Raw genomic sequence first — 26,470 nt, 5'->3', positions numbered from 1 at the left:
CAGACGGGCACCGGTCATCCGTCAGGGGAGTGACACCTTGTTGACGAAAAAGGCTCCTTGCTCCAGGTCATAGCCATACAGCAGGACATCAAAACAATGATGAATGTCGTACAGCACTGCTTTGGGCGTGTTCGGCGATGCCGCCAGCACCACCAGTAGGATCCTGCGCGAACACTGCCATTCCTCCGCCATCAGAGCAATGATTCTCTTGGCGAGGTGAGTCGGCAGATGAGAATTTTCATAGCCCCGCCCGCATACTTCCAGGCGGGGCCAGACAACATCCAAGATGTAGTCGAAGTATGTCGCCGATGGCATGTTGTATGAGAGTTGCAACAGGATCTCGGAGAGACTGTACCCATACACATCCACCAGATTGGATATTGTCGGGTCGATTCCGTCAATCGTGTCGACAACCTCGTGTAGAATGGCGCTATTGAGGTCCTGGTCGACCGCTGCCCCTTCGTAAGCGGTTGCGCGGGTGAAGATGAGCCTGCACAGAAGGCAGGACAGGTGGTTCATCCTGTGTCGGTGATCCATGAGCTTGAACACGCTTAGATTTGGCGACGTGATGCCCGCTGCAGTGGCATGGCACCCAGAACCTGCCTTCTCTGCCGCGACCCTGCTTTTCCAGACCTCAAGTCTTCTTCTCTGGATATCAAGTAACGCGAGCAAGTGACTGGGGGCAATAGAACTGGATTCGGTTACGTGGACTGGCAACCTCTCAGAACCGTTCTGCACGGCGGCCGTGCAATGATAGAATACCATTCTTCTCCTAAGCTCCATGGCTTTGAGCATGATATCATGCAGCAAATCGTCCGGAGATAGCCCCACGATGCAAGCCAAATATATGTCCTCGTCTTCCGAAGTCGAAGCAAAGTGTTTCTTCCCCGAGCCGGACTCGTCATTACCAGCCGCTAGCTCCAACCATTCTGCCGGGCGGTGCGAGGTACGTAGACGGTACCACAACTGCAAAGCAATATCGCCCGTGGGCGACCTCGTGATGTCGTGCCGGTGCCTGCGGACGAACTCGGCAGTCTCGAGTACCGCGAGGCGGAATCGAAAATGGTCCGTTGAAGCGTGCTGGTAATAGGCGAGAAGGACCTTGCCGATGAGAATGAGCGACGTGTCTTGAGGCTCATGGCTTTGTTCCTGCCCCGTCGCAAGCTCACAGTACTGTTGGGCATGATAGCTGTGGAGGATATTCGGACTCGGGCTGGCAGTTGACCTTCTTGCATCGCCGACCAGATTGCGCTGCGTCAAGCATGCGTCGAGGGTGGAGAGATTCGACGCTGCCAAGCAGAGAATGGAATACTGAAGGAAGGCACAGTCCCGCGCTTGCAGGTTGAAGCTGTGCAGCGATGCAGGAAGAGCCGCTCTTACTTGGCGGTCAAAGTGCTGAAAGTAAACCATGTCCGGCTGGGAAAGCGAAAGGTCTGCTCGAGCGAGCGGCAAAGGCGACTGAGGAATGGCAGTAGCAGCAGCTCGTGGGCGATTCCTTGACATATTGTCTGGCCGGTTCCTCGCTGCCCGAATCCCAGGGTTGACGACAATAAAGTCACTGTCATAGACGCAATCCAACCTGAGGCGTCGACAAGCCTGGCACGCGGGTCTGCTTTCATCGCACTACCATCAAGTTAGCCAGCCACAGGAAGCATGTCCGATAACAGATAGCGGCTCGTGGTGGACGAACTCGTTTGCTGCGTCGACGACATGTTGCGCATCCCTTCCTGCTTCGGCTGATCTGGCGCCGCGCAGGAGAAGATCTGGTGTCCGAGTCTGGTGGCATCCCCTGCAGTCCTGAGCCACTCGAATGACTCGGGGCCAGTTGATCGGTCTGCTGAGGCGGACGAGTGATTGTCAATATGCGTGGGAACCAGCTGCGACGCGGCGTCCAGTTGTCATGGGGTTTGCACAGTCACTCAAGCTCATTCTGACAGCTCTAACAGGCTTGAGTTGCACGTGTGCTCAGCAGTAAAACAGCACCGCTCCTTTGCCACTCCGCTCAACATCTATCAGGCCGCGTCGGCAGAGCTGAAATGTCTCAACTGTTAGCGTTGTATTATGATATGAAGTCTAAAACAGAGAGGTCTATGAAGAGTGACCCCCTCGTGCCCCTACGCAGTTTGTGGCGTAATGCGCAGGGTTGTAATTCAGCCAGTCGGGGCGCAGCGTTTGCGGTGACTGCCATATGGCGAGGCTGGCCTGCAGTGACGAGGCTGTGGCAGTCCACCGTGACACTATCGGTGGGAGGTAGGTATAGGACACAAATCTGGCTCAGACTCTCATGCCTTTATCCTGGTTAGGCCCTCAAAGCAGAAGAGATGCCCAGAATCTACGTTGCTGGCCCTCTGCTTGCTCAGAATACACGCGGCTTTGCCTTTCGCCTCCAGATTCTCAGGTTGTCACAGCTCACATCCAACCCGTATTGGCCAAGCTCCCCTCCGCACTATGGCCAGGTACGACAGCTCTCGGTATGCGCCGTCTAACCAAACAGTCCTTATACAGTTATCAGCATACACGTGCCGTCACCAGTTTCAATGCAGGAATGACCCCGTGCTGGTCTCGTGGCAAAATTGGTCGCACGCGAGGCAACTGCAGACGCAACAGATGCAGCACTCCTCCTCATCCCACCCGCCGCGAAGGTGAGCATCCGTCTCTGTGTTGGATCAAGGTTGCGACTGTGCAGGGCCGGGACCGCTGGAGGATGAGACCAGCGTAGAAGTCATGTCGACAGCTGAGGTCGACGGCTCCGCGCGAGGAGGAGTGGGCGACCTATACGGTACCTTATATGGGACCTTTATATACGCCCGCTCGGGCATGCGAGGCATGCCCTTCTCTTCCGTGAGTTCCGTCGATCTCGAAATGTCGGAAGAAGTAGGTATCTCGGATAGAACCTTTTCAGCCATGTCCGCAGAGTCCTATAGAAGAGATATTTCTGTATATAAGCAGGTCGCGGAGTTCGATAGATTTTCCGAAATTCGGCCGAATAGTTGATTGATAACCGTCCCTCAAGATTCAGATCTTTGGAGTGGATGAACTGGATAGCTGCACATGAAATGTGGTAGTCACAGAGCGATGTATATACTCGCTCCGGAGCGGTTGTTCGCCCTTGACTGAATAGTGCGTTTGAGTGATCTCGCAATTGTTCACTGCTCAGCGGACGCTCGGATGTGGCCTGGGCCGTCACGCTGGTCCATCGCGTGAAGAGGGGGTGTCAATCGACATTCAGATTAGAGCAAACGCCTCCGTCGCACTGCCGGTGCCCCCAATGAACGCCTCGCCGTCCATCATGCCATAGACAAAACATTCGCCGATGAGCTTGAAGTACGACCGCACCTTTCGAAGAACAACAGGAACACTACATCCATAGAGGATGGCAATGACATCGTCCCATTTTGTGTCAGGCGGACACAAGCCGAGGCAAACACGGTCCTCATCCTTCACGTCGATGGCCGCCAAAGTCCGGCCCCAAACGACCTCTTGGACACGATTCAGGAATTCATGGACGTGAGTAGATTTGAGGGTCTTCAGGAGGGAACTGGTGTCGATGTCATCCCTGGTACTTTGTCGGAAGGCAAACTGGCAGGCTCTTTCATACCATTCCGGCACGGCTTTCCCCTCGGAGCTGCGATCTGCGACTAGCGTTCGCCAGAATGGGCCGGGCACAGGGTCTTTGATATCTTTCCACCCACCTATGTCCAGCCACTCTCTTGGGAGACTTCCGTTCATTGACCTCTGACCGAGTTCCCCGACCGCACCCAGACGGATACCTGAGGCAGTCAATATCCGCTGGATGCCTTCTATTCGGAAACTGACGTGGGCTTGAGGCGTGGTTTCCCCGCAAGCGCGATATGGCCGTGATTGTGGCATTCCCACCAGCGACACCCCCTGTTGTCGATCATACTGGAAGTTGGCCGCACGTCGTCTGAATGTGTACTTGGTGATGGTAGGTATCCACGACGGGACCCCACACTTTGGCGCCCACGGCCTGCATATAATGTCGAGAGAATTGGATGACTCTATCACCAATTTTGTTACGTCCTGAAACAATTCCTCAGGCTGCAATCCATAGTCCACTCGCAGTGTTTGGGACCCGAGACCGTCTTTGGCAAGGTCAATGATGGCATAGACAGTATCGAGCAATTCAGTGACTTCGAAGGTCGGTAAAAGAGAAAGCAGCGTTTCCAGATCCAATAGACGCTGGAGGATGTTTCCCTGGGTGTCTTTGCGGAAGATCAGCCGGGAAACCTCGATTAAGGAAGCTGCACCCAGAAGCTGCGCGTCTCCCAATTCCAAGTTGTCTTCATGAGTCAAAGCCAGATGCTGTTGCAGTTCAGACCACTTAGATCGGAGTAACACGGCAACATCCACGAAGTCGTGCCACGGAATCGCGCGGTCTCCGCAGTGAACCGTGGCATTACGGGAGAGTAATATTTCTTGGACGACGAACCTTCGTCGGAAGTATGGTCGAGACATGAGTTTCGTAAGTTCCAGCCATTTTTGCTTGTTGCCCACATCCCTAACAAGCTCTTCAAGATGGGCAAAGTTAAGGACCTGCGGAATAAAGTCGAGAGCGTGGATGACTTCCGGACTTGCTGGCCCGAGCCAGATGCAAACGTTGGAGGCCGATCGGAAGAGCTGACTCATTCTCCGGATTTCACGAGCTCGTTCCTGCAGGTCGAATTGGCTGCCGAGACGTTAGGACCCGGATCGAGCGACTAAGAGGCCCGGTCGCGGTAACCGAAACAAAGCTCGAGTGAAGTCATTGTCTACAGCTTTCAGGGTATTTGCACTTACTTAATGGACAACGCATCGACCCAGAGCAGTATATCTGTGTATGGACGTCGAAGACATCTCAAGGCAGTTTCGAGGGCGTCCGATATCACGATCGGGAATACATGGTAATCCCGCCTGAAGTTGACTGTAACACTGGTGTTGTTCTGTCCAACAACGTAGGAGAGTGCAGCATACTGAGGAGGATGCTTGAGATTGGCGACAATGAGCGAGAGCTCAACGGGCACCGGCCCCTGCCCAGCTCGGAGATGGACGAGTCGAAAATCGTCGCCACTGAGGCTTTCGTAAATCGATTGCTGGGAATCATTGGGTCGCATGGTATCTCCAGCTAGGAAAATCGAGCTGTAGTCCGTGGTTGGTATGTTGCTTGCCTTTGTATCACCCTTGCTTCCTGCCGGTACGTCGATCAAGCCTTGTAGTTGTGCAGCATCTTTGGCCAGCCATAGTGATGCTGCATCCGTGATGGTGGAGCTATCAAGCACTTGTAGTTCCCTGAGATTCTTCTGGAACCCTGCCAGATTTCCGGTAACCGACTGGGATCCATCATCCAAGGTGGGCTCTTGAAGAATGGCCGGTCTGCTTTCTGTGTGCCCTTGACGGAGTCTCTCATTATGTATGTCTGCTTGCCGCCGGAACTCGTGGCCAAGAAACGTCCCAGCAGAAGTACGCCCCAGCGGTAGGTTTTCATCCACAAGCTCTTGCTGAATGGTCAGTGTTAGATCCTTACCTTGCACATTGATCGTTTCCAACACATGGAGGACGGATGCGCGATCACCATAGGACCTTGCAACCCTAGCACCTTCACTAATCAAGTCGTGCCAGAAGCTCTTAGTAAGTTCTTTTTCTCGATTTTCTGCCGTTGCTGGGTCTATTAAATCCCACATTGAGGTGACCAGGATCAGATGTGGGAAGCTCTGTACACCCAGCATTTTCTTCATTGTCGTCAGGTTGAGAAGAGCACTGCCTCTCATCCTCATTGCCGTGATCGGTTGCATGTATAGAATCGCAGTTACCTGTGCCTGTGTCTGGTACTGAGCGGCGAGCCATATGGCAAGGTCTTTGAAAACCTCGGCGTCAGTTATGTATGTGTCGTCGAACCCTGGAGTGTCGACCAGGGCAATATGGACCGAGTTGAGCTTCAGATGATACGCTCGAATGCTCTTGGTTACTGTAATCTTCGCATAAGAACTCGTGGCCAGAGATGCCATGCAGCAAGGTGGTTACCTGATTCGAGCGAGTCGCCAACCTCGACGTCTTCACCTGTTGCTTCACGAATGAACCTCGACTTGCCTGCACCAGTAGGGCCCATCACTATAATTACGGCATCCGCTTCTGCAAGTTCTGCATCGGCCCGGAGTAATTTGACTTCTGAATCTCTTTTCCTATGAGATTTCGCATGAGGCCAGGGGTCATCAGGCAAGGAAGCGAAAGCACTCCGATGCCTTGGCCGCAGCCTTCGTTGTTCGTCAGTCGCTTTGGTGGGACCCCATACATCTGGACCCAGATGTCGCCCAGATTTGTCCTCCATCCCGGTCCTCCCGTTGGGAGTAACAATCCTTGAGCTCGGCGAACCTCCTATTTCACACTCTTCGGATTTTCGCAATCCTAAGTTGGGCTGTGCCTCATCCGTATTGGTCGTCCGTGGTCTTTTCCCGACTCGAGCCAGCAGAGTGAGACTGAGTGATCATGGTAGGTTAATCCCAAGGCTGAAACGTACCACGATTGCGGGGTATGATATGGGCTGCAAGCGCATGCCGCGTTAAGCAATGCAGCTGGAGGTGTGGCAGTCAGACACAGGATTTTGCTTGAAGATGCGGCCAGCGACTGCTCTCGAGCTTTGCAGCAGGACATCTCAGTGATTGCATAATTGCTGCCGGGGCAGTCCAGTAACGTCAGCCATTGCATGAGCAGGACAACCTTTATTTCAATCTGCAGGTGGACGGTTAGTTGAGCAACATCCTTGTCCTCCGGAACCAAGACGCCTCTCAAAGTCAGACTGACGAATTCGTACGCTGGATCTTGAATGGCGCAGGCGCCAAGCCGAGACGTGATTCGCAACTGCAAGAGCTAACAGGATAGCAGAGTGTGTCAGCAGAAAGAGCGCAGTGTCGTCGCGACGCAAACAGATGATGGAGGCCTTAACGGGTCCCTTGCGAGGACTATAATCCGTGCTCATTCAGAAACTCGGTTGAAGAGAAGGATCACGCGGACGGAACGAATCGACAAGACGACAGCCGGAAGTGGGATTGGGTACAGTAGGACATAAATGATTTTGATCCAGGTATGTAACGCAGCAGAGAGAAAGGCGCGGGCGCAGTAGACGTCCAGAGGAGGCGTCCGAATTGGTTGGCTGCTGATTTGCGTCGCCTCTGCTCTGAGAAGCTCCTTCCAGTTTCCACCGCCCGAGAATTCGAAGCCAGATGCGAACACTGCTGCGTCGACGGCAACCTTTTGGGTGAGAAGGGTCGATGGAATGAGACTGTTGATACGGCTCGTCACTGTTTGAGTTTAGCCCGCCATGCCCGCCAACCGGCAATCCAAGAGCCTACACACTGCAACTGGCCTGCGTGCGAGGACCAATACGGCACAAAAGCTCGGTGGTGCTTCTCTTTCACATGGGAAGCCAGGTCGCCTGAGCGTCCTCCAGGCGTGGGCCGGATAAGATGCAGTGATCCCTCGTAGTCGTGAGATTTCCACGGCGTCGAGTGCGACGATCGTATTCAGTGACTGCCGTGCGAGGGCAATTGATAGCACGGACCGGACTACTGCGGTGTGCTATTGTCACTGCCTTTCTGGAGGCTTCGACTGGAATCGATCCGTCGCAGAGACAGATTCAAGTCAGATGCTTGAAAAAGCGCCTGGCTGCGTTCATATTGACGGCCCTCCAGCTGCACCCACAATCTTCAAGCTAGACTTGCCTTGCCTGGTCTCCTCAATCTGGGTATAAGCCAACCAGTAGCGATTGGGATGCCACTCAACAGCTGGAATCCCACTTGTGCCTGTCGCGATCGTATGGACCACGTCGCCACTCTCGGCATGGTATATCTCAAAGCCCGAGCTGAGGCCCTCCCCACCACCAGATCCCATTTCTTCGCTTGCGCCCACGAGATATCGACCGTCCCACGACCAGCTGAGACCGCGAATTGCGCCGGAGCTAGCATTGGACACCGTCCGGCGACACACCCAGTCTGTGGTGTCCCATAAGGAGATCATGGCGTCTGAGCCGCCCACAGCCATGTATTTGCCATTGGGACAGTAGGAAATGGCGGTGCAGGATGAGGTGTGTGCGGCTATGGTATATAGGGTGGCCATGGACGGGTAGTCGACGATCTTGACAGAGCCATCTCCTTGTGTGATAATGAGATCCGCTGGAGGGTATGCGTTGGAGAAGGTCGTCTGGTTGGTTTGCTGGTTCTGCTTGTGGCGAGACAGGATGTGTGGCGACGAGGGTATCGCGGTTGAGATGGGGATGAGAACGTCGCCCTGTGTTGGGTGTTAGTCCGATTTATTGGTGTCGGCCAGGATAGTCTGAAGGATCCAACGCACCTTCGTTCCTGCCAGCAGTACGCTTCCATCGACGCTCCAGCTCAGTGTGAACGGTTCTCCGCCCACGTCCAGTTTGGTCACGCAGGTCTTTGTCCGCGTGTCCCAGAAGCGCACTGTCCCGTCCGACGCGCAGCTGGCTAACTCGAACTCCCGTACGGGGTTGAACAGGACTTTTTCAACGGCGTGTCCATGACCTCTGAGTTCGATCTGACTGCGCGGGCTTGTCCGTTCCACGTTCCATACTCTGATACTCTTGTCATTGGCCCCCGTTGCGATCAATCCGCCTGATGCGTTCCATGAGATAGTTCGGTGGCTGTAGGGCGCATAGAAAACAAATCAGCCGCCGTGTATCATGTGTCTTGTCGTCAGGAACTCTCCGCTCGTGAATGGGACAGGTTCGCATGCATTTACGTGCAGACGACGGGTACGTACATGGTCGGTACCGCGGTACGGGTGGCAGGATCGGTGTACTGCTGGGTCTTTAGCAGACTGAATTGTGTCCCGAACTTGTCGCGCCCGAGTTGCTTGCGCTGACTGATGGACGCCATAACAGCGCGGTCAACATTTGTGGTGGCGGCACAAGCAGCAGACGATGCAATGCATCAACAATCTTTGATCAGTACGAGCATTCACCAGTGACGAGGCTGAGGCCACACCTACATAGTGCAAGACTCAACGCGACGAGGCTACGTCACGTGTTATCCTGTCGCTGGAGGGGCTCTGATCCCGGAGGAAGTAGCGATGTGGGGCACGTCTATCAGAAGACATACGGGGTGTTACAGGCGCATTCCAAGCCTTGTTTACAGTTTACTCACCTGTTGCCAGCAGAGCTGAGCGGAATGTTAGTATCGAGGTCTACCTAAGTCTGTCTCTTTTGCCTAGTTACTCAGGATCTGGATTCCATGCTTGGCCTAGAACTTATTATACCTGTCCCACGGCCACAGCAGGGTCGCTTTCATCTTCCACATGTCCTGCCACCCCGTCATGACCTGCCTCATTGGTATCCTGCTTGTTTCTGTTCCACTACCAAAGCAGAACGATCGTAATGTAGATCCAGCCGACGACCCCGGCGGCAGCGCTGTGGCCTTTCTCTCCACCCGTAGTATTGTTGGCCAGACGACGCCCGTGGCGCTGTTACAATGGCCGTAGCCATGAGCAGTCGTCCAAGCCAGACATGGGATTTCCGGAACCAAGGGCTGAACTTTCGGCTCGGCGATCTGCGCTTGTACAGGAAGCGGTGGCACTGGCCTAGAACAGGTTGGAGCATAAATAGAACCGTGAGGATGGTGCCGCGAACTCCATGGCCCCATTCGTCATTGTACACCTAAGCCCGCATGCGTCAACAATCAGTCTAACCATCAGTCCAATGATGGCGGTTGTTTCAGGCATGGTGAGATCCCCTCTGTGTTACAGGACATGGATAGACTAATTAAAGCAGAGTTCCGCACATCCCGAGTTGTGGATAATACATACCCAAACCCCGACGCCGAACCCGGAGACAAGCATTGCCAGCCCCAAGAGCTGGCAGCAGATATGGATTCAGAAAAGCGTTCTTCTACTGACCCCGCGGTCGAGCAGTCTCCAGCAGATCGAGCCGAGGGGGAAGATCAAGACGACCGTGACTCCCATCAGATGCCGTGGACTTTGTCGGAAAGATGTTTTGTGACTGGTGGTGCAGCGCATGATAGAAGTTGGCTTTCGTTGCTGGCAGCCATCTCTGAAGCGGACATTGCCAACACATTCAGCTTGTCTGCCACAAGCAGAAGGAGAAGGACGAGGAACGGACTTGAACTGCGCTTCATCGCTTCAGCAGCAAGAAGTTCTCGAACCCGAAAGTCTGAAGGCAATGTTTGAAGCGGACATACACCCAGTGTTGCGGAAGGCCGATCAAGAAAGCCACCTCTGAGCGCCCATGGTACTCCTTTTATGCCGCTCACCCTCAATCCGAATCTTTAAAGGTCCCATTCTGTCGTCACGGAGAGTTGACTTCTTTGGTGTATAGCGTGATGCACGATGGCATAAAATTGAAGCCGCATTCCTCTGGGTCGAGGGTTTGGTCGTTGCTGGACACTGGACGACTGTCAAGTGGCTTTCGTGCATAGGCACAAATCAGCGAGAAAAGCGGATCTGGACACGAGCACCCAGACAAAATAATTCTCAACACCCAGGCATTTGTCTGGCATCTGCCAAGCGGCCCTCGCATCGGACTATAACAGACCTCGTTCGAGGCATGTAGTGGTCCACCCGTGGCCGTCTGGCTGCGAAGCAGCGTGGCCTCATCGCAGCTCATCAGATTAGACTGACAAAATCCATCTGATCAGATTGGATAAGCATAGCTTTCGCAGTCCCGCTGCTTGCTGCAGACGCTGAGAAGCCTCGGACAGTTGCCGAAGCACTGTCGGACATCTCCATGATCAAACATCCAAAGACTTTGTCCACATTCAAAGAGCGAGGGGTGATGAGTACTGTTGCTTCGTAAATCAAGCTCAAAGCCAACATATTCCTCTTGAGGTAACGGTCGACCAAGGAAAGGTACAAGCACAGTACGCATAACCCAGAGACTGCCAACGTACAAAGAGGCGGTATAAATCGGAACGACATCGGGACGCAGTTCTCCTCAGTAAGCAAGCGAGCAAGGGTAAGTATAGAACAAGGTTGCGATATGTTTGAACTCACCATCATCACCATCGGAGGTAGATAGGTTAGGCTCAAAGGGGTAACAAAACAGTCAGCCCTCAACCTCCGCTTGCGGAGTCTAGCTGGCCCATCGTGCGTGCGACCGAAGCTCTTGAATCTCGAAGATGCGTGTGTAGCTTCCAAAAGAGGCCGAGAACAGGGCTATACGTGTGTGAACAAGGTGGTAGCGCCGAGACGAGTCGCGTGCGAGGTCTCAGATATTCTCGTATTCCCTGGCCAAAAGGATAACAACTCCAACGAGCGGCAGAAGTGTGAGGGCATGTTCGGTCAGGTCAATTTTTTGTTGATGCCGTCAAGAATGATATGAAAAGATCGAGAGAGGAATCAATTGAGTATCAAGACGGCATACCGGCCAGCCGGGCATGCCGTTTAAAAAGGACTATCCCCGACCTGAGCGAAGCCGGCGTGAATAAAATGTCAAGTCTGAACCGAAAAATCAAGAATGAAGAATGAAGGAAACACCACACTTAGCGCTCTTGACACTTGGAGGGAGACCACCATAGAAAAGCAAGGACGGCGACCACACCATTTGAAGGATCAACGCTTACCAAGACGTCGCAGATGACTCTGATTGGATACTCCAAAATATATTACATTTCATTGCCGACATCAAATTATGTCAGATTATTAAGTAATTACCTACCTATCATCAGGCGTTGAGCTGTGCGAACCAAAGTCCCTTTAACTATCATTGATTATCTTCTCACCACCCTCGACTATATCCTACACTCGTGGTACATCTCCTTGCTCCGTGATCCACTCTGATCGCTTGCCCCGATGTGCGCTGAGAACCTAGCTCCGCCATGGCGACGCCCCCCAATGGTCGATTGCCACCGTAGGGACCAGGGTTTGCATTTCCCAACCTTCAAACAACACCAGTACCTGGCGTTATACCCTAGACAGCTGCGGGCCCGGTAGTGGTAGGCGCAGTAGTAGCGGCGGTGCTAGTGCTGCCAACGCCATGCTTCTCGACGTGTGCGTTGTTGCGCTTGAAAGGCTGCTTCGCCCAAAGCCATCCCTCGAGGATCTGTCCGACAATGTTGGTGAAGCTGTTGCGCCGACGCGTTAGCCTAAGCCCGAGGGATCCACAACAAAAGGCACATCTACAACTTACAAAGCAAGGAATGCGAACGCTTCCAGAGTCTTCTTCAGGCCGCACTTGTTGACACCGGATGGGGAACGAGCGCATCCAAAGGAATTGAAGTTATAGTCCTGGGACGAGAAGATGAAGGCCGTCAGCCACAGGTAGGAGAAGATCCAAGCCGCAGGCGCCAGGTAGCCCTTGTACGAGCCGAGGGCGGGAAGGACGAGTGCCGGCAGGTAAAGGAGGGCATCGATCGCAGCCTGAGTGAGCGGTTAGTAAGATTTCCTAGCGACTTCGTCACTGAGTCAAGCATGTGAACATACAATAGTCACCCAGTAGACGAGATGGGTGTTGTGATTGTAGTTTGCGATGAAGTAGGCTGAGATGCCGAGGACGATGATTGACGAGATCCAATGTAGCCAGTGGTTGGCGAGGATGGCTGGACGATGTGCCGGGTTTGAGCGAGTAGCTGGGGCACCATAATCGCTTGTAGTGGCGGCAGTGGTGCTTGGACCGCCGCGGCGTTCGCCAAATCCGCCAAAGCGAGGCATACTGTGTAGTGCTTGTGATGTGTTGGGAAGGGAAATATCGGGGATCCTGGCTTGGAAATGAGACCTTGGCTTCAGGGAGGATGCTGTGTTTGGAAAGTGTACGAAGTGTTGATGAAAGAAATTCACCTTTAGCTATCTATATAGACAGCAGTTTGAAGGCGAGAAGGGCGTGACGTCGTCGTGATAGGGACACTGGGAGGAGGCTTATGTGACTTAGTGATTCATTTATGTCACCCTTGCTCATCGGTGCTTCATTTAGCCTGCGCTGTAGCCTCAAATGGCCTTTTCCACCCACCATCCTGTCAGTCGTGTGAGGTCGGCATCGATATCCGTACTATTCGCAGCCCATGAGAACTGATCCGGAAGTGTGGCTGCTTGCAAGGCTGCCAACACCAAGGTCCGGATTTGCCGGATGATCAGCGCCTGACATGAGTTAATTGGCTGGGAAGCAGGAAGAGAGATCCGGCGGCTGTCCACTCTTTCCACTCCACAGCCTTGCCAGTGGTGCCAGTAAAGAAGTGGAAACCGTGCTGCAGAGCCTGCTTTTTCGCCTTGGGGGACAAAGACAAACTCACACTCGCACACGTCAGGACCACATGTCGTGGCAGGGGATCCAGTACTCGTACAACACCAAAGCATCCATCATCTGACCAGGCTGACATCACGCAACGCCACAGGCTTTCGTGCTTTTTCTGGTTTTCAGAAAAAGTCTTTCCATCCCTAACCGCCAGCGATGCGCAGAGGCTGGTGAGCGATTTGACGGATCGCCACCGCGGCGTCAAGGGACTGGACGGAAAGTGTAAGCGTGACAGGAGTTCCGCAAATTTTGAACACGGCCATGACACCCCACGAATGCGGTTAGTGACAGACAACCCAGAGCCGGAGGTGAAAGTTGTCCCTGAGTATCGGAGCTCCTAGAAAGCAAACTCTTCGTGGTCTCAGGAGCGGCACAGGGGCAGCGATAAGCGCAGAAGAACGAAGGAAGCCAGCTTCTGTCCCTATTGGCTCGGAATCCCTCTAGGCATCTCTGCAGGCTGTGCTGCATCGTAACAGATTCGTGCTGTGTTTGCATTGATCGATCGCTACCAAGACTTCGTAGCAAGGGATTGTGCAGAGCTGTGTCATCAGAAATGTAATCCGATTGTAAGTACGAGGTATGTGCCTCGCTGAAGCTATCGACCATGGAAGGAATGTGAATGGGTTCGAAGCTATGTAGGCGCCCCGCATCGCGCTTTCCTCCGTATTAGGCCTCGACTGAATCATCTAGCTTCAGATTGCCAAGATTAATGAGTAATTTATAGGGTCGACCCTCAAATAGGTTTAAGTCACGTGGAAGTCTATCTTTGAATATGAATTCTAGCACCACTTTTTGTACGCATATTGTTGTTGGAAAATCCCACCAGCACCGACACGACCTGTCTAAGGTCTGAAGGGGAGGATGGCCGAGCGGTTATGGCGTGTGACTCAAGTGTACTACTTGGACTGATATACCAGTCTTCTCATGGGCTCTGTCCCGCGTGGGTTCGAATCCCACTCCTCTCAGATTTCGTTTTTTTTTGGTCACAACACGGACAGAGCTTAATCAAAGAATCGGGACGGAGTTTTTGTAGCAAAAGGCATGCTACAGCCACCTGTCTAAGCACCTGACATTCGCATAACAGGTAGGTGGCTCCTAACCACGTCTTGCCATGTTTCCCTACCTACATTGTTTCCCAACCTCGAGCGTCTTCCTACTTCTCACCTGGATAGGATCGAACAAAGGATTTGGATCTCGTGCAAGGCCCCTGAAGGCTACTTTTTGGTCTACTGAAGAGATTCCCACAACGGGTGGAGGCCGCAACTTTACTGTCATGATGTTGATACGGTGAGGACTGTGAACCATGCCGTGTACGCTACCCGAAGGGATACGAAACCATCCCCTTCCCACCAGGAACATCAATCTCACCGAGATGTTCACCAAAAGCACTCACGGCACTCGACTGCACTCGCACGGTCTTGTCCTCTCCATTCAGCTGCACAGTAACCTCTGGGCTATCCGTGCCAGCAGAACCCTGCCCATCCACAGGCAACACAATCCTACCCGACGTGTTGACCGGCGTATCCCACGTCAAGAGCACACCATCCCGCTGTACCCGCCACTTTGCACTAAACTTGCCCAGCACGGTGGTGAAGCCTCCCTCCGCAAACGCCAGATTCCCCGTCTGCGGGGCGAGCGTCCACTCCCGCCCAGCCGGGCTTCGCACATCGAGTCCCAAGACCGAGTGCGTCAACGCGCTCGTCGGCCCGGAACTCCATCCGTGGGCGTGGCTCACGTAGCTTTCGTCGTACGCGTAGCCTCTGTCGGAGCGGTACGCGAAGCTGCCGTTGGCGAGATACCCCTCGAGGAGCGTCGACTCGGTGGAGTCCGCGTTGTTGACGATCCAGCCCCATAGGGTGCGGAGGAGTTCGAGCGCACGCGCCGTGTCGCGCACGGCCAGGCGGCCGAGCAGCTCGAACGACGAAATGAACGGCGATATGTTGTACGGGAGCTCCGGCGTCACGGGGCCGATGGGCGTCCAGTTTTCGACCAGCGTGCTGGCAATACCGGGCACGTGGGCTGGTGGGGCCACCGAGAAGAGCAGCGCCATGCTGTTGGCGTCTTGCGGGTGCAGGGCCGTGGTTGTGTCGTTGTCGCGGTAGGCGTTGGCGGAGGCGTCGTACGTGTGCTCGTTGATCGCATTTGCCAATGCAGTCGCCGTTGCGCTCCAGTTCGTTGCCGTCGCCTGGTCGCCGATCCAGGTGGCGAGCTTGCTGCCGGTCATGAGCGTCTGGAAGAGGATCGTGTTCGCCTCGGTGTTGTGGAAGCCCTGTTGCCAGCGCGCCCAGTCTCTCGTGCCCGTGACGTTCATGAGGCCCGACTGGTCGATCTTGCCGACCACGTACTCCATTGCGTGTTTGTATTTGCTCCATATGGGGGTAAGCCACGCCGTGTCGTTCGTGTACAGAACGTAGTTGTATGACCCGATCATGGTCCACATGTGGTATGTATCGCTGTTCTTCTGGCTGAGAGGCGGGCCAGATTCGTCGAATGCGCCGGTCGTCGTGTTCTGATAGTCGTACATCACCTGGAGGGCGTTCCGGACCGACTCAAGATCCCCCGTGGAGACGAACGCCGAAGGCACGGCAATTCCTATATCACCTGGCCAGACTGCTCGATCGCGTTTCGCGCCGTCCACAATAATTGAGTAGCCGGGGCCTAGCGTGGCATTGTTCGCCCAGTTCCAAGCAAGCATGGGCACTTGTCGGCCAGTGTAGGTAGGGACGGCATTGCTCTGCAAGGTATATGCGCCGGCATACCAAATGCGGTTGAGGAGTTCGTCGCTGCAGTGAAAGTATCCTTGATATGCTCGCAAATTGGACCAGGTAGGCTGGAAGTCCAGCTCGACGGTAATATTCTGGGCTGAGACAGCCGTGGCACTTGAGTTGGTCGAGAACCATAGCGTCATGTAGCGGAAGCCACCTCGCAAGACCTCGTCTGGCATGACATACTGGCCTGGCTGGCCCGTCAAAGTGACATTGAGCCATAGATCGGACCCAGTGAACAGACCGTTGGACGAGTCTGATACGTAGCCGACAAACTTCCTGGACTCAGTAAAGGCAATACCAAGCGTCCCTGCGCCGCTGCTCGTGTATGAGAAGCGGACGATGCCACCGACTTCTTTACCAAAGTCATAGGTCACCAATGACCCATTGCCGCTGATTGTTTGCGCCTTCGCATACGGCACTGAGGTCAGGTTCGGCCATAGGAGGGACCACCTCGGCGACACAAACCGAGATTCCGGGGCGTAATTGTTTTGATCCCACGGACCTGGGAATGCGGCATTGTTGGGACCACTGCAGGGATAGTCGCGCCAACATTGACTCTCAACAACTTTCACCGTGGCCGCAAGCAAGGCAATCAATATCGGCACCATCTCGTGGTGATGAAGTCTCCCACAACCACTTGAGTAACCGCCAAGTCGCAGTGGGAACGAAGGCATTCACCTATGGCGGGGGCAGTGGAGAGCGTTTTATCTTGGTGCTCAAATATTACGGTGTGAGTCCACTCCGCATCTTCTCTCGTCCATCATCTCGGCCCATTTTAGCCCGAAGTCGTATGGTACCTTGCATTTCGCCCGCCGGGATCGACCTGGATTGCGTTATGATGTGGCATCCAGCCACAGAAACATGGGGTAACGGATGCGGAGAACAAGCTTTGGGCAAGCTATTGAGTCGGATATCTCTGCGATGAGTGAGGAGTCTCATGAAGATCCTCAGGATCGTCATCTTCTGCAAGACGCTCGCTTCAAGCTTGTCCGATGCTTGGTGACAGTGCAATCCGAGGTGGTGCCAGGTGGATTGAAAGGTAGGATCGTGGATGCAAATCCGTCAGTGTTCACCTCAGCACCAAGTGTACCTAAACACACGATGAAATCAGCTCTGTTCAGAATCTTTGCTTGTTTCCTCCCCACAGCAGCTCTAGCCCTAGGCCCTGGAGCTCCGAATGGCCCCGGCCAAAGGATTTGCACGGTTGCTGCCAAGGGTGGACAGCAAGATGACGTGCCTCAAATCGTTAAAGCCTTCAAAGACTGTGGCAACGGGGGAAAGGTTGTGTTCCCAGAGGGCCAAACGTACTGGATAGCGACCAAGCTCAATCCCGTTGTAAACGATGTCACAATTGAATGGCGTGGTATCTGGCAATTCTCGGACGACCTGGACTATTGGCGGAACAACTCGTACCCAATTGCGTTTCAGAATCACCATGCTGGCTTTATTCTGACAGGAGATGGCATCCGTATTGACGGCTTTGGAACAGGAGGCATCCATGGAAATGGCGATCTCTGGTATACGGCCGAAGCTGGGCATACGCTGCCCGGCCGGCCCATGCCATTTGTGCTATGGAACGTGTCGGATGTAACTGTCAGCCGATTCTCGATTCAGCAACCTCAGCTGTGGGCGTTCAACATCATGAACGGCACAAACATCTGGGTTGATCAACTGTACTGCAATGCCACTGCGACGAAAGCACCCTGGGGTTCCAACTGGGTTCAGAACACAGATGGGTTCGGTACGTCAAGGACAAGAATCGGTTGGCGTCTCTGACGGTCATGCAGACACCATGGACGTGAAAAACGTGTATTTGTCGAATTTCGTGTACCAAGGTGGAGACGTAAGTGTTATCTCCAGAGCCATAGCGACCGAATCTGACACAAACAGGACTGCATTGCGATAAAGCCCCGAAGCTATGATGTCAGCGTATACAATGTGACCTGTCGAGGCGGGAACGGAATCGCCATCGGCAGTCTCGGTCAGTATCTAGAAGACTCGTCAGTGGAGAACGTGGTTGTGGACAACGTGACGGTCATCCGGTACAATGAGGACATGCACAACAGCGCATACATCAAAACCTGGATTGGCGAGCAGGCGCCCCAAGATTCCAGCTATGAAAGCGCAGGCCTCCCGAATGGCGGCGGATGGGGCAACGTGAGAAACATTCTGTTCAGCAACTTCAATATCCAAGGAGCAGATCTGGCGACTGCCATTACACAGAGCAACGGCAACCCCAAGAACGGCACCTTCTCTGGGACTTCTAATATGCTGGTGAGTGCCTTAACTCCTGAGCTGCCTGCCATAAAGCACTGACGCGCGTGAAGGTATCGAATGTGGCTTTTGTGAATTTCACTGGATCCACCAACATAACAGCGGCGAAGTCGGCACGGGTCAATGCCATCTCGTGCTCAGAGAGACGCCCCTGTTACAATATCGACTATCAGAACTTCACGGTCGTGCCCATGACGAATGCTTCGGCTCTGGGGTTGACTACGTGCGAGTACATCGAGGAGGGTGGAGTCCATGGGGAGAAGTGTACGTCGAGTTGAGGGGCTGCGTTCGGAAGAGCCTCTATTGCAAGGCGTAGGATTTCCGTGCGGTCGGTGCAGCCAGGAGGAAATCGATCTAGGGTCGTAACATGACACCTGCGAGAAGGATTTGGTCTTGCTAAGTAGCAGACACGAAGCAAAGCATGAATAATCAATTACTCCGTGTCAATCGAAGAGTTGAAGAAGGGACTCCAGACACGGCAGTTAGACCGAGACGGAAACTCCTCTCATTGGCTCTGTGGTCCTGCTACTGACACTAGCCCAAGATTGAGCGCTAGGAGTCCGTACAACCAGTAGTATAAATGCAGACTGTCCTCGCTACCCAGGTACTTCAGGCTCGAAAATCGGGGGAACGAATGGCAATAATAAGAACTTTGGTCCTACAGACAAACCTAGTGTGGGAACCAGCATCATGCTGACGGCCTGGTCGCTCCAAGAAAAAGCTGATTAGAATATCTCAGGCGACATCAGGCTCGGCGGGGTGACTCAAACTGGGGAAAAGACTAGCTAATAGATCTCGCAAAAAGAATGTCATTCAAGCTCGGAGACTTAGGGCTGTTCAAATCTCGACATTTTTGCCGATATATTGCATACTGTGTACACGTATAATCAGCCCGCACCACCTTAAGATCGAGCTGAGATCCGTGACGCGGGGTATCACTTTTCCCTTCATCCCGTGAGATATGCCACCGTTCATCGTTTCGTCGACTTCGACCAGTCACCGTTTGTCTAAGGGGTCACTGTGGCTGTGGCGTCGACCCCGGCCACGAAAACATCCATTCGTTCCCGTCAGGTAGGCCATCTGCCGGCCAGAGCGCGTCAGGTATGGGAGTCATGCCTGTCGGACCCGGAGTCACCCCAGTAGAGCCGAAGTTCAGGTTGGACTGCTGCGGCGAGACGCCTAGCGGTAGCTGACCCGGTGGATTCATGTTGAAAGCGGTATTCGAATAGATGAAACCCGGCGAGGACTGTCCTTGCGCGCTGTTCGCGGGGTTACTGCTGCCAGATTGGTTTGGCGGCGAAGTATAGGACGTATGCGACGAGTTTTGATTCGAACTGGTCGAAGGGGTCGGGTGGTTCGAATGCTGTCTTGAACCCGAGCCGTCTTGGTTCGAGGTATCCGGGGAAGTGTCGGTACCGACAGACTGTATAGAGAAGCCAAACCCATTCTCCTGACCTATCTGAGCGTTATTGCTGGAGTTCTCAAATGCATACAGACTGGGGTAACTGCTAGCCCCGGTCGCAGCGTTGGGATCCGTAGGCCAGGGCGAATGTATCCCTTTAGTCCCGGTTCCGGGAAGGCTTTCGGCTACATTGCGGCTTTGATCATCGCGAATCTCAAACAACGGCGAGCATTTGAGGCTATCCGTGTTGGCAGGTATTTCACCCTATACCCGTGTCAGCATCGTTTGCAAAGCAATGTCCTATTTACCCACCGGCGGACGGTGACCAAATTTCCACCGCGAGTAATTGGTCGGGATATCCAGCCCACTGCCCTCCAGGTCGACGTCCAATTGCACCAGGAATGACTCGGTGAGCGGATTCTTGGTTTTCAACACTTGCATCGCGGCAAGCAGAAAGTGCAACGATGATTTAACTGCCGTGTCCTCCCGTCGAGATTTGAGGTATTGCACGAATACACGTGAAGCCACGTAAAGACAGAACGCAATGAAGGGGTTCATCTGGCCCGCATTAGCATTCCAGTCCGACCCGTTAAGGATTTCAGCATACACTAGACATATCCAGGTGAGATATCATTTTCATTATGTTGGTGATTTGGTCCGCCGCGACAATACAACGCCGCTTTGACTCGGCGCTTATCTGAGCTGGTAGTCGATTTTTGTCCGCCTTGAATATGGCGGCTTGATGCAAGCAAATGGTAGCTGTATGTATATTCATGTTGAGGAAAACAGTGTTCGCATCGTGGAGGCCTGCTGGAAGACGAAGTGCCGGAGGTAAGGATAGAGACGTGTTGAGCAGGATGTTATCCAAAGACCGGTGTCGTTTCCAAAAAGCGCCGTTAAGATCGTGGTCGTTGTCCTGGTCCGAAGGCCGATGCAGATGTGTTAGATTCCGCCCAAATATGGTTGACATGAGAATAACGCCGCCGAATGAGGACAGAGAAGACGCGCCGTCTCCGTTCAAGATGTCAGACAGTTGCAGCGTCGGTTCTGGTTGACATTTGGCGAACGCTTCCTCACTGGCAGGCAGATTGGTGAGGATCTAGTTACGTCAGTTTGATGAGGGTAGCTCCAGCAACAAACAACCTACGTCTCTTTCATCAATGACCATCGGCCACCCGGTTCCAATACTAGCATATCTGTCTTGGCAGTATGCCATCCAGAACGTCCGCCGCCGTTCCTCACGGTCTGTCCAATCGCGGGGAGGCGGTAGTGTCTGTTTCACGTCTAGACCGACACGATCCTGTCGATGTAAACCCATCATTTGAGCCAACCTCGCAGCCCGCCCGATACTCATCCAGGCTCGTGGGAAGTACATGACTCGGAACTCATAGCAAGCCAGTAAAGTCCAACACTGTGAGTGGGCGACAGTAATCATGCCCTCGCCATGTCCTCTCATCTCATCCATTTCGGCATATTTTCGAGCCCGTGCATAGAAGTGCTCGGTGTAAGCGGAATATTTGGACGTGATGGCACAGGCGTGAGTCCACATGATATATCTTAGGCAAACAGCCGGGCGCATATGGGGTGCGAGGTCCATGGAGGCCAGAAACCGCGCTTTGTGAATCATTGGTAAAGAGGGATGGATCTTTTCAAAGTAGATCTCGTTTCTAACGAAGTCAGCAACAAAGGAACTCGAAGGACGTCGTCAGGCATACAGCTCGTCAACCACCTCCCGCGAGGGCAACGCTTCCTCAAGACCGAGCCCGATCATCTCCCATGAGAAGTCGTCGTTGGCATTCATGGTAAAATCAGATAAGCCCACCAGCGTTGGATCTGTAAAGTTATTGTCTGGCATTATCCCGGACATGGAAGTGTCGACTACGTCGGCCATGTCCAAGGGCGGCATAGGTGCAAAGGCATCCGCTGCCGCCGGGGGTGCGGGCGCACGTGCAGTGCTTTCAGAAGGTGCATCTCTTGTCTCGAGCAAGTTCTCAACCTGCTTGAGACGCGCTTCCAGCAGTTTAACATACCCTCGTTTTGGACCGCTCTTCTTCCGCTCTTCTGAGTATTCGCAATGGTGGTTCAAGCGCGAACACGTCCCGCAGCTCGGTTTGTTGGAGTCGCACTTTAATTTCCTCTTGCGGCACAAAATGCACGCGATCCTCTTCGGTCGAGGCACAGCATCATTGGTATTGCCCTCAAATGGCTCGCTCTCCCCAGCCGGGCCGCCCATGTCATGCTCAATTCCGTTGCTGGAGGTCATTTTAAGCTCTTGTAACCGATCAATGGCCGACTCAGAAAGTAGTAGGAGCGTAGCGGCGTGACCGAGTTGCGACGGTCGTCTTGCACCCTAACACGGGAGAGTGTATCCGGTGACGGCCATGAATATATTTGGGGCAGAGGTAAGCTCGATGGTGGTTCGTGGCAGGTTAATACGGTATAGTGATATGTTATGGGCAATGAAGACACAGGCGGGCGGGAGACGTATCCTCGTGCGTAGAGACTTGAACACGACACTTGGTGGAGCGAGTGGTAAGTGGTCAAGAGATGACCGCAGACGATACACAGCAGTCCCCAGAGAGGGATATCCTGCCGGGATGGAAAGCCTTGGTTCCAATTCGTGGGGGCACGGTGCTTGGAAGTGGCTCAGATGGCTTTGCTTTCCGAGAATGCCCAATTGAGTAGAACGCAAGAAGGAAGCGAGCAGGAGTGGCAGGATCCTCTACACCGAGGGCAGCATCCTGGTGGGCTTTACTCCGTATTTCGTACGGAGTACGAAGCGGGAATGAAAGCTGTAGCCTAATTAGACCCACCTGGCAGGTCCCTGCACATCTGGCACGCCTGAACTGTGATCGGCTAGTTCCCTTATATAAGCAGATCTAGACCACGAATCAAGTCGAGGCCGCCTATCCTGCGAATCAAGTGAGTTCCATGCCACGAAACGTGGTTAAGTCCGCATCCAGCTGTAGTCCGTACCTACGTATGTAATTCGTACTCCGCACGAGACGAAGCGGTTGTGCACCACTCCACACAAGCTCCCTGGACGACGGTCACGTCAATAATAAAGGCAGACATGGTGCGAATTAAGATGAACAGTCTTGAAAAGCAATCACGTTCCCCTTATGTCTCTCTGCAAGGGTCGCAAGTGTTCTGTACGCCAGAAATTGTATCTACACAAGCTGCCTGGTGGAAAGCGTCGACAATCAAGAAGTCCTGCTGTGTGTCCCAGCGAGGACCAACCTTTTGAGCGCGCAACATCCAGTATCAGGACCGCCATCTAGTGGGAGGGAACATCACCACCATCGCCCTCCTCATTGAAGAAGACCTTAATGGGGAGCCACGAGTCGCCACAGACCTTGTAACGGGCCTTGATATTGCTCAGCTGGTCCATCTCTTCTGGTGTCAATTCCCATCCGTCGAGCTGGAAGTTGGCCTCAATGCGCGACTTGGTGACAGATTTGGGAATCACGCTGGTACCTCTCTGTTTTGGAAAAAACATGTTAGTTGTAATCCTCAAAACACAGAGACCGGCCAGGGAATAAGCTTCGCTCCTCAGGGTTGACGTCGCTCCAAAAGAGGGTTACTGACCTGAAGACCCCACTGCAGCAGCACTAGCTGGGGGCTCTTGCCGTGGGCATCAGCGATTTTCTGTAGGGTCTGGTCCTTGGCCAAAGGCGAGTCGGTAGAGCCCAGGCAGGAGTATGCAGTATTGTGGATACCCTTCTCTTTGCAGTACGCCAGAGTCTTTGGCGAAGGCATGTTAGGGTGAAGTTCGATCTGGTTAACGGCGGGCACGATTTTCGTCGAAGGAGCGCTCAAAAGTTTCTCGAGGTTGGAAATGACGAAGTTGGAAACGCCAATGTTTCGAACCTTCCCGGTCCCCACGAGCTTCTGCATCTCGCGCCTATACCGCAAGGTTAGCCTCCCCAATCGAGCTGACCAATGCGTCTGCGCTCACCATGTATCGATGAAGTTCCAGTCATCATAGTGCTTCTTCAGGTCCTCTGGGACCGACGAGCTGGGCCAGTGCATGAGGTACAAGTCGACATAGTCGGTCTTCAAATCCTTCAGTGAGGATGCGATACCTTCTTCGACGCGCTTGTGCCAGGGGTTGTCGAGCTTGGTGGTGATCCAGATCTGTTCACGGGGAACACCAGAATCGATGATGCCCTGGCCGACCTCTGCCTCGTTGCCATACGCAAGGGCGCTGAAATTGTGTCAGGAACATAACGGGCACTATCGATTGGACCATCTCGCTTACGTGTCAATGTGGCGGTAGCCAGCCAGCAAAGCGTGCTTTACAGCTTCACGGACTTCATTGGGCTTTGACTGCCAGGTGCCCAGGCCGACACCGGGCATCTTGGCACCAGTGTTCAACGTGAACACAGTCCTAAGGTTTGTAGGTTAGTATCTGTACCTGTCTGTAGCGGCACTAGAAGGCCAGGAGGAAGACTCACTTTGTGCCCTTTCCTTCTTGTGACGTCGTCATGGTGGAGAAAAATCGAGGTGTTGATGAGATAGGTTTTGCAGATTGTCTAAATGCGAGTTTGGAAAATGCGACAGGAGAACAAGCTGTGAATCCTTTATAGGCGGAGATGGGGAGGCGAAGGTATGACATGTGAGCAGAAAGCAGGAGGATTAAAAATTTCCTTCGCGGATCATCTGGATGATATAGTTGCAGTTATATCCCGGTGGACGTTTGCTTGGGGGACGGATGGTGGGGCAAATGATTCTTACAACATCGATGCAACAGCACACTACGCAATGACCACGAGGGGCACGAGCGGCAGTCCATCATGCACGCCCGATCAGTGGTTCCAGCTATTCACCCGAGGCTTAATTGGCGGGTAATGGACCGTCAAACCGTTGACGCAGGGCCTGAGAGACTGGGAATTTTCTAGATCTGTTGCCGTGATTTAGGCTGAAAGGATTCACAGGGTCAGAGAGGATAATTAAATGAAGATAATTGATCCGAATGCGCCTGTGTCTCCTCTTCCAGCACGGAAGAAGGTGCTCACGCCGGCGGTTGAGGCTCGGCCGTCGGCTGCAAGCGAACCCCAGCCATAACATCGAAGTTCCGGCGTCTGATCAGATCTGGAAGTGCCAGGAACAAAAGTCAGAGCATCCAATAAAGGCGTTTTCGATGAACCATCGCGACGAGTAATGTAGGTATCAATTGCGGGGTCTCCAAAGCACAAGCAACGTAAGTCGATGAGTTTGCGCTCAAGTGGGTTAGTTGGGCGGATATTGTCGAGCTGCCGAACTCTTGGGCGTGTTGCCATCAGGTTTGGCTTTTACCAATTTGCCCATTCATGCCTTCAACATCACGGACCGAGCCTGCAGACTCTCACTTTTACCTCGCCGGTTGCCACGCAGCGCCTAAACCGCCTGATGCGTACCTGAATTTATCCCAGCAAGGAATTTGACCCATTACTTTCCCCAGTTCACTCACTGATCTCATTCGTCCTCTCGCCCATGTCCCGATTTGTCTCAGCTGGGACCGATGCCGACGCGCGAGCTCCGGCCGATGATGGCTGGCTGAAGGCGCAGCAGGAAGTCAAGTCCGCACGAGAGCCCAGGTCAACCGAGGAGGGTAAGCAAGAAGGAGGCAAGAGTCTCTATGAGGTTCTACAGGCGAACAAAGGTAGGCGAGGCGCTGTCATATATGATTCCTGCCGTCCTTGCATTCTGACGCGGTAGTGCCATCCGCCACTTAGCTGCGAAACAGGACGCTTTTGAAGAAGCGGCGCGGCTGAAAAACCAGTTCCGCGCGCTCGACGAAGATGAGGTCGATTTCCTCGATTCTGTACTGGAAACGAGCAGAGCAAAGGAAGATGCAGTGAAGCAAGAAACAGCAGAACAACTCGAGGCGTTCCGGAAGCAGCGTGCTGCTGCTGAGCAAGCACAAATTGAAGGCACGCTCGATGGAGCACCTGGTGGCCCCACGGATGGAGGCGCTTGGGCAACGAAGAAGAAGAACAAAAGACGTCGAGAGAAGGATGGCGAGCCTAACGATCCGAGTACCAAGCTGAGAAAATTGTCAACGGCTGATGACGATAGATCTGTGCTACAATCTTCCAATCCAAGCGGTCTAGCGAAAGGCGATCCAGCCCCTCAAGGAAGGGACAGCAATGTCCAAGCTATGCCTAGCAAAGACCAGCTCAAACATAAACCGGCTGGCCTAGGCCTGGCCGCTTACAGTTCCGACGAAGATGATTGAGAGCAGAACAGGCATTAGACAAAGTCGAATGACAACTTCTTGAGCTTGGCGATCAGTCGAGGGTTGACATGACTCGAACAATCTCCAACTCAAAACCGCACATTCTTGAGGATGACCACAACTCTTCTATCAAGGGCTTGTTACTTATGCCCTAGGTACGCCAAAGAAGTGTTGTTGGCCACCACGTCAGGCCTGATGGCGTCCACAGGCATTCACGGTCAAAGGCCGGTATGGCACTTTCTGCCCATATCCCTGAAGGATTATGACTTCCAAAAGAGGATGGCGGCCGGTGTCTGGTTAAGCATATGGCACGTCGCCGAGCCGCTGCAGCAACAAGTTGGGGTGGTTTTCTCCGACCGATGAACTGCGTTGGGCTTTGCATTTCCCTGCATCGGCGGTGTCGGCAGTGGTTGACCAGTCACAGAAGATCGTGCGCTGCATCGGCCGCTCAGGCGTCGCATTCATGCGCGTTGTAGCTCGAGCCGTCACAATGTTTAACTGAGGCTATCCTAGCACAGGACTCGTGATGCATCCACGGCAACCTATATAGCATTGCC

General features: G+C 53.6%; 9 protein-coding genes across 9 annotated transcripts; 2 read left to right on the top strand and 7 right to left on the bottom strand.

The window, feature by feature from the left end:
- Positions 1-21: 21 nt before the first annotated feature.
- A1O7_06361 (uncharacterized protein) lies at positions 22-1,503 on the bottom strand (the record flags this gene model as incomplete). The annotated part of the gene is made up of 1 exon (XM_007760363.1): positions 22-1,503. One exon carries the CDS (start codon positions 1,501-1,503, stop codon positions 22-24), a length of 1,482 nt encoding a protein of 493 aa, XP_007758553.1.
- A 1,722-nt stretch (positions 1,504-3,225) lies between these two features.
- A1O7_06360 (uncharacterized protein) lies at positions 3,226-6,002 on the bottom strand (the record flags this gene model as incomplete). The annotated part of the gene is made up of 2 exons (XM_007760362.1): positions 3,226-4,687; positions 4,798-6,002. The coding sequence occupies 2 exons, from the start codon at positions 6,000-6,002 to the stop codon at positions 3,226-3,228; spliced, it is 2,667 nt and encodes an 888-aa protein (XP_007758552.1).
- A 1,660-nt stretch (positions 6,003-7,662) lies between these two features.
- A1O7_06359 (uncharacterized protein) lies at positions 7,663-8,888 on the bottom strand (the record flags this gene model as incomplete). Its single annotated transcript, XM_007760361.1, has 3 exons — positions 7,663-8,277; positions 8,341-8,653; positions 8,773-8,888. 3 exons carry the CDS (start codon positions 8,886-8,888, stop codon positions 7,663-7,665), a joined length of 1,044 nt encoding a protein of 347 aa, XP_007758551.1.
- A 3,259-nt stretch (positions 8,889-12,147) lies between these two features.
- On the bottom strand, positions 12,148-12,672 carry A1O7_06358 (uncharacterized protein; the record flags this gene model as incomplete). Its single annotated transcript, XM_007760360.1, has 2 exons — positions 12,148-12,381; positions 12,445-12,672. The coding sequence occupies 2 exons, from the start codon at positions 12,670-12,672 to the stop codon at positions 12,148-12,150; spliced, it is 462 nt and encodes a 153-aa protein (XP_007758550.1).
- Positions 12,673-14,564: 1,892 nt separating this feature from the next.
- Positions 14,565-16,625, bottom strand: A1O7_06356 (uncharacterized protein; the record flags this gene model as incomplete). The annotated part of the gene is made up of 1 exon (XM_007760359.1): positions 14,565-16,625. One exon carries the CDS (start codon positions 16,623-16,625, stop codon positions 14,565-14,567), a length of 2,061 nt encoding a protein of 686 aa, XP_007758549.1.
- A 493-nt stretch (positions 16,626-17,118) lies between these two features.
- A1O7_06355 (uncharacterized protein) lies at positions 17,119-18,569 on the top strand (the record flags this gene model as incomplete). The annotated part of the gene is made up of 4 exons (XM_007760358.1): positions 17,119-17,758; positions 17,805-17,860; positions 17,908-18,291; positions 18,345-18,569. 4 exons carry the CDS (start codon positions 17,119-17,121, stop codon positions 18,567-18,569), a joined length of 1,305 nt encoding a protein of 434 aa, XP_007758548.1.
- A 737-nt stretch (positions 18,570-19,306) lies between these two features.
- Positions 19,307-21,956, bottom strand: A1O7_06354 (uncharacterized protein; the record flags this gene model as incomplete). Its single annotated transcript, XM_007760357.1, has 5 exons — positions 19,307-19,957; positions 20,006-20,251; positions 20,301-20,792; positions 20,841-21,360; positions 21,409-21,956. The coding sequence occupies 5 exons, from the start codon at positions 21,954-21,956 to the stop codon at positions 19,307-19,309; spliced, it is 2,457 nt and encodes an 818-aa protein (XP_007758547.1).
- A 1,014-nt stretch (positions 21,957-22,970) lies between these two features.
- Positions 22,971-24,182, bottom strand: A1O7_06353 (alcohol dehydrogenase; the record flags this gene model as incomplete). The annotated part of the gene is made up of 5 exons (XM_007760356.1): positions 22,971-23,174; positions 23,282-23,597; positions 23,652-23,900; positions 23,955-24,083; positions 24,151-24,182. The coding sequence occupies 5 exons, from the start codon at positions 24,180-24,182 to the stop codon at positions 22,971-22,973; spliced, it is 930 nt and encodes a 309-aa protein (XP_007758546.1).
- Positions 24,183-25,168: 986 nt separating this feature from the next.
- Positions 25,169-25,913, top strand: A1O7_06352 (uncharacterized protein; the record flags this gene model as incomplete). The annotated part of the gene is made up of 2 exons (XM_007760355.1): positions 25,169-25,337; positions 25,411-25,913. The coding sequence occupies 2 exons, from the start codon at positions 25,169-25,171 to the stop codon at positions 25,911-25,913; spliced, it is 672 nt and encodes a 223-aa protein (XP_007758545.1).
- Positions 25,914-26,470: the final 557 nt, after the last annotated feature.

The sequence above is a fragment of the Cladophialophora yegresii genome, assembly GCF_000585515.1.
Source record: "Cladophialophora yegresii CBS 114405 chromosome Unknown aczIN-supercont1.4, whole genome shotgun sequence".
Classification (NCBI taxonomy): domain Eukaryota; kingdom Fungi; phylum Ascomycota; class Eurotiomycetes; order Chaetothyriales; family Herpotrichiellaceae; genus Cladophialophora; species Cladophialophora yegresii.
Note: the sequence above shows the minus strand (reverse complement) of the source record. Positions and strands in the feature narration are given on the sequence as shown.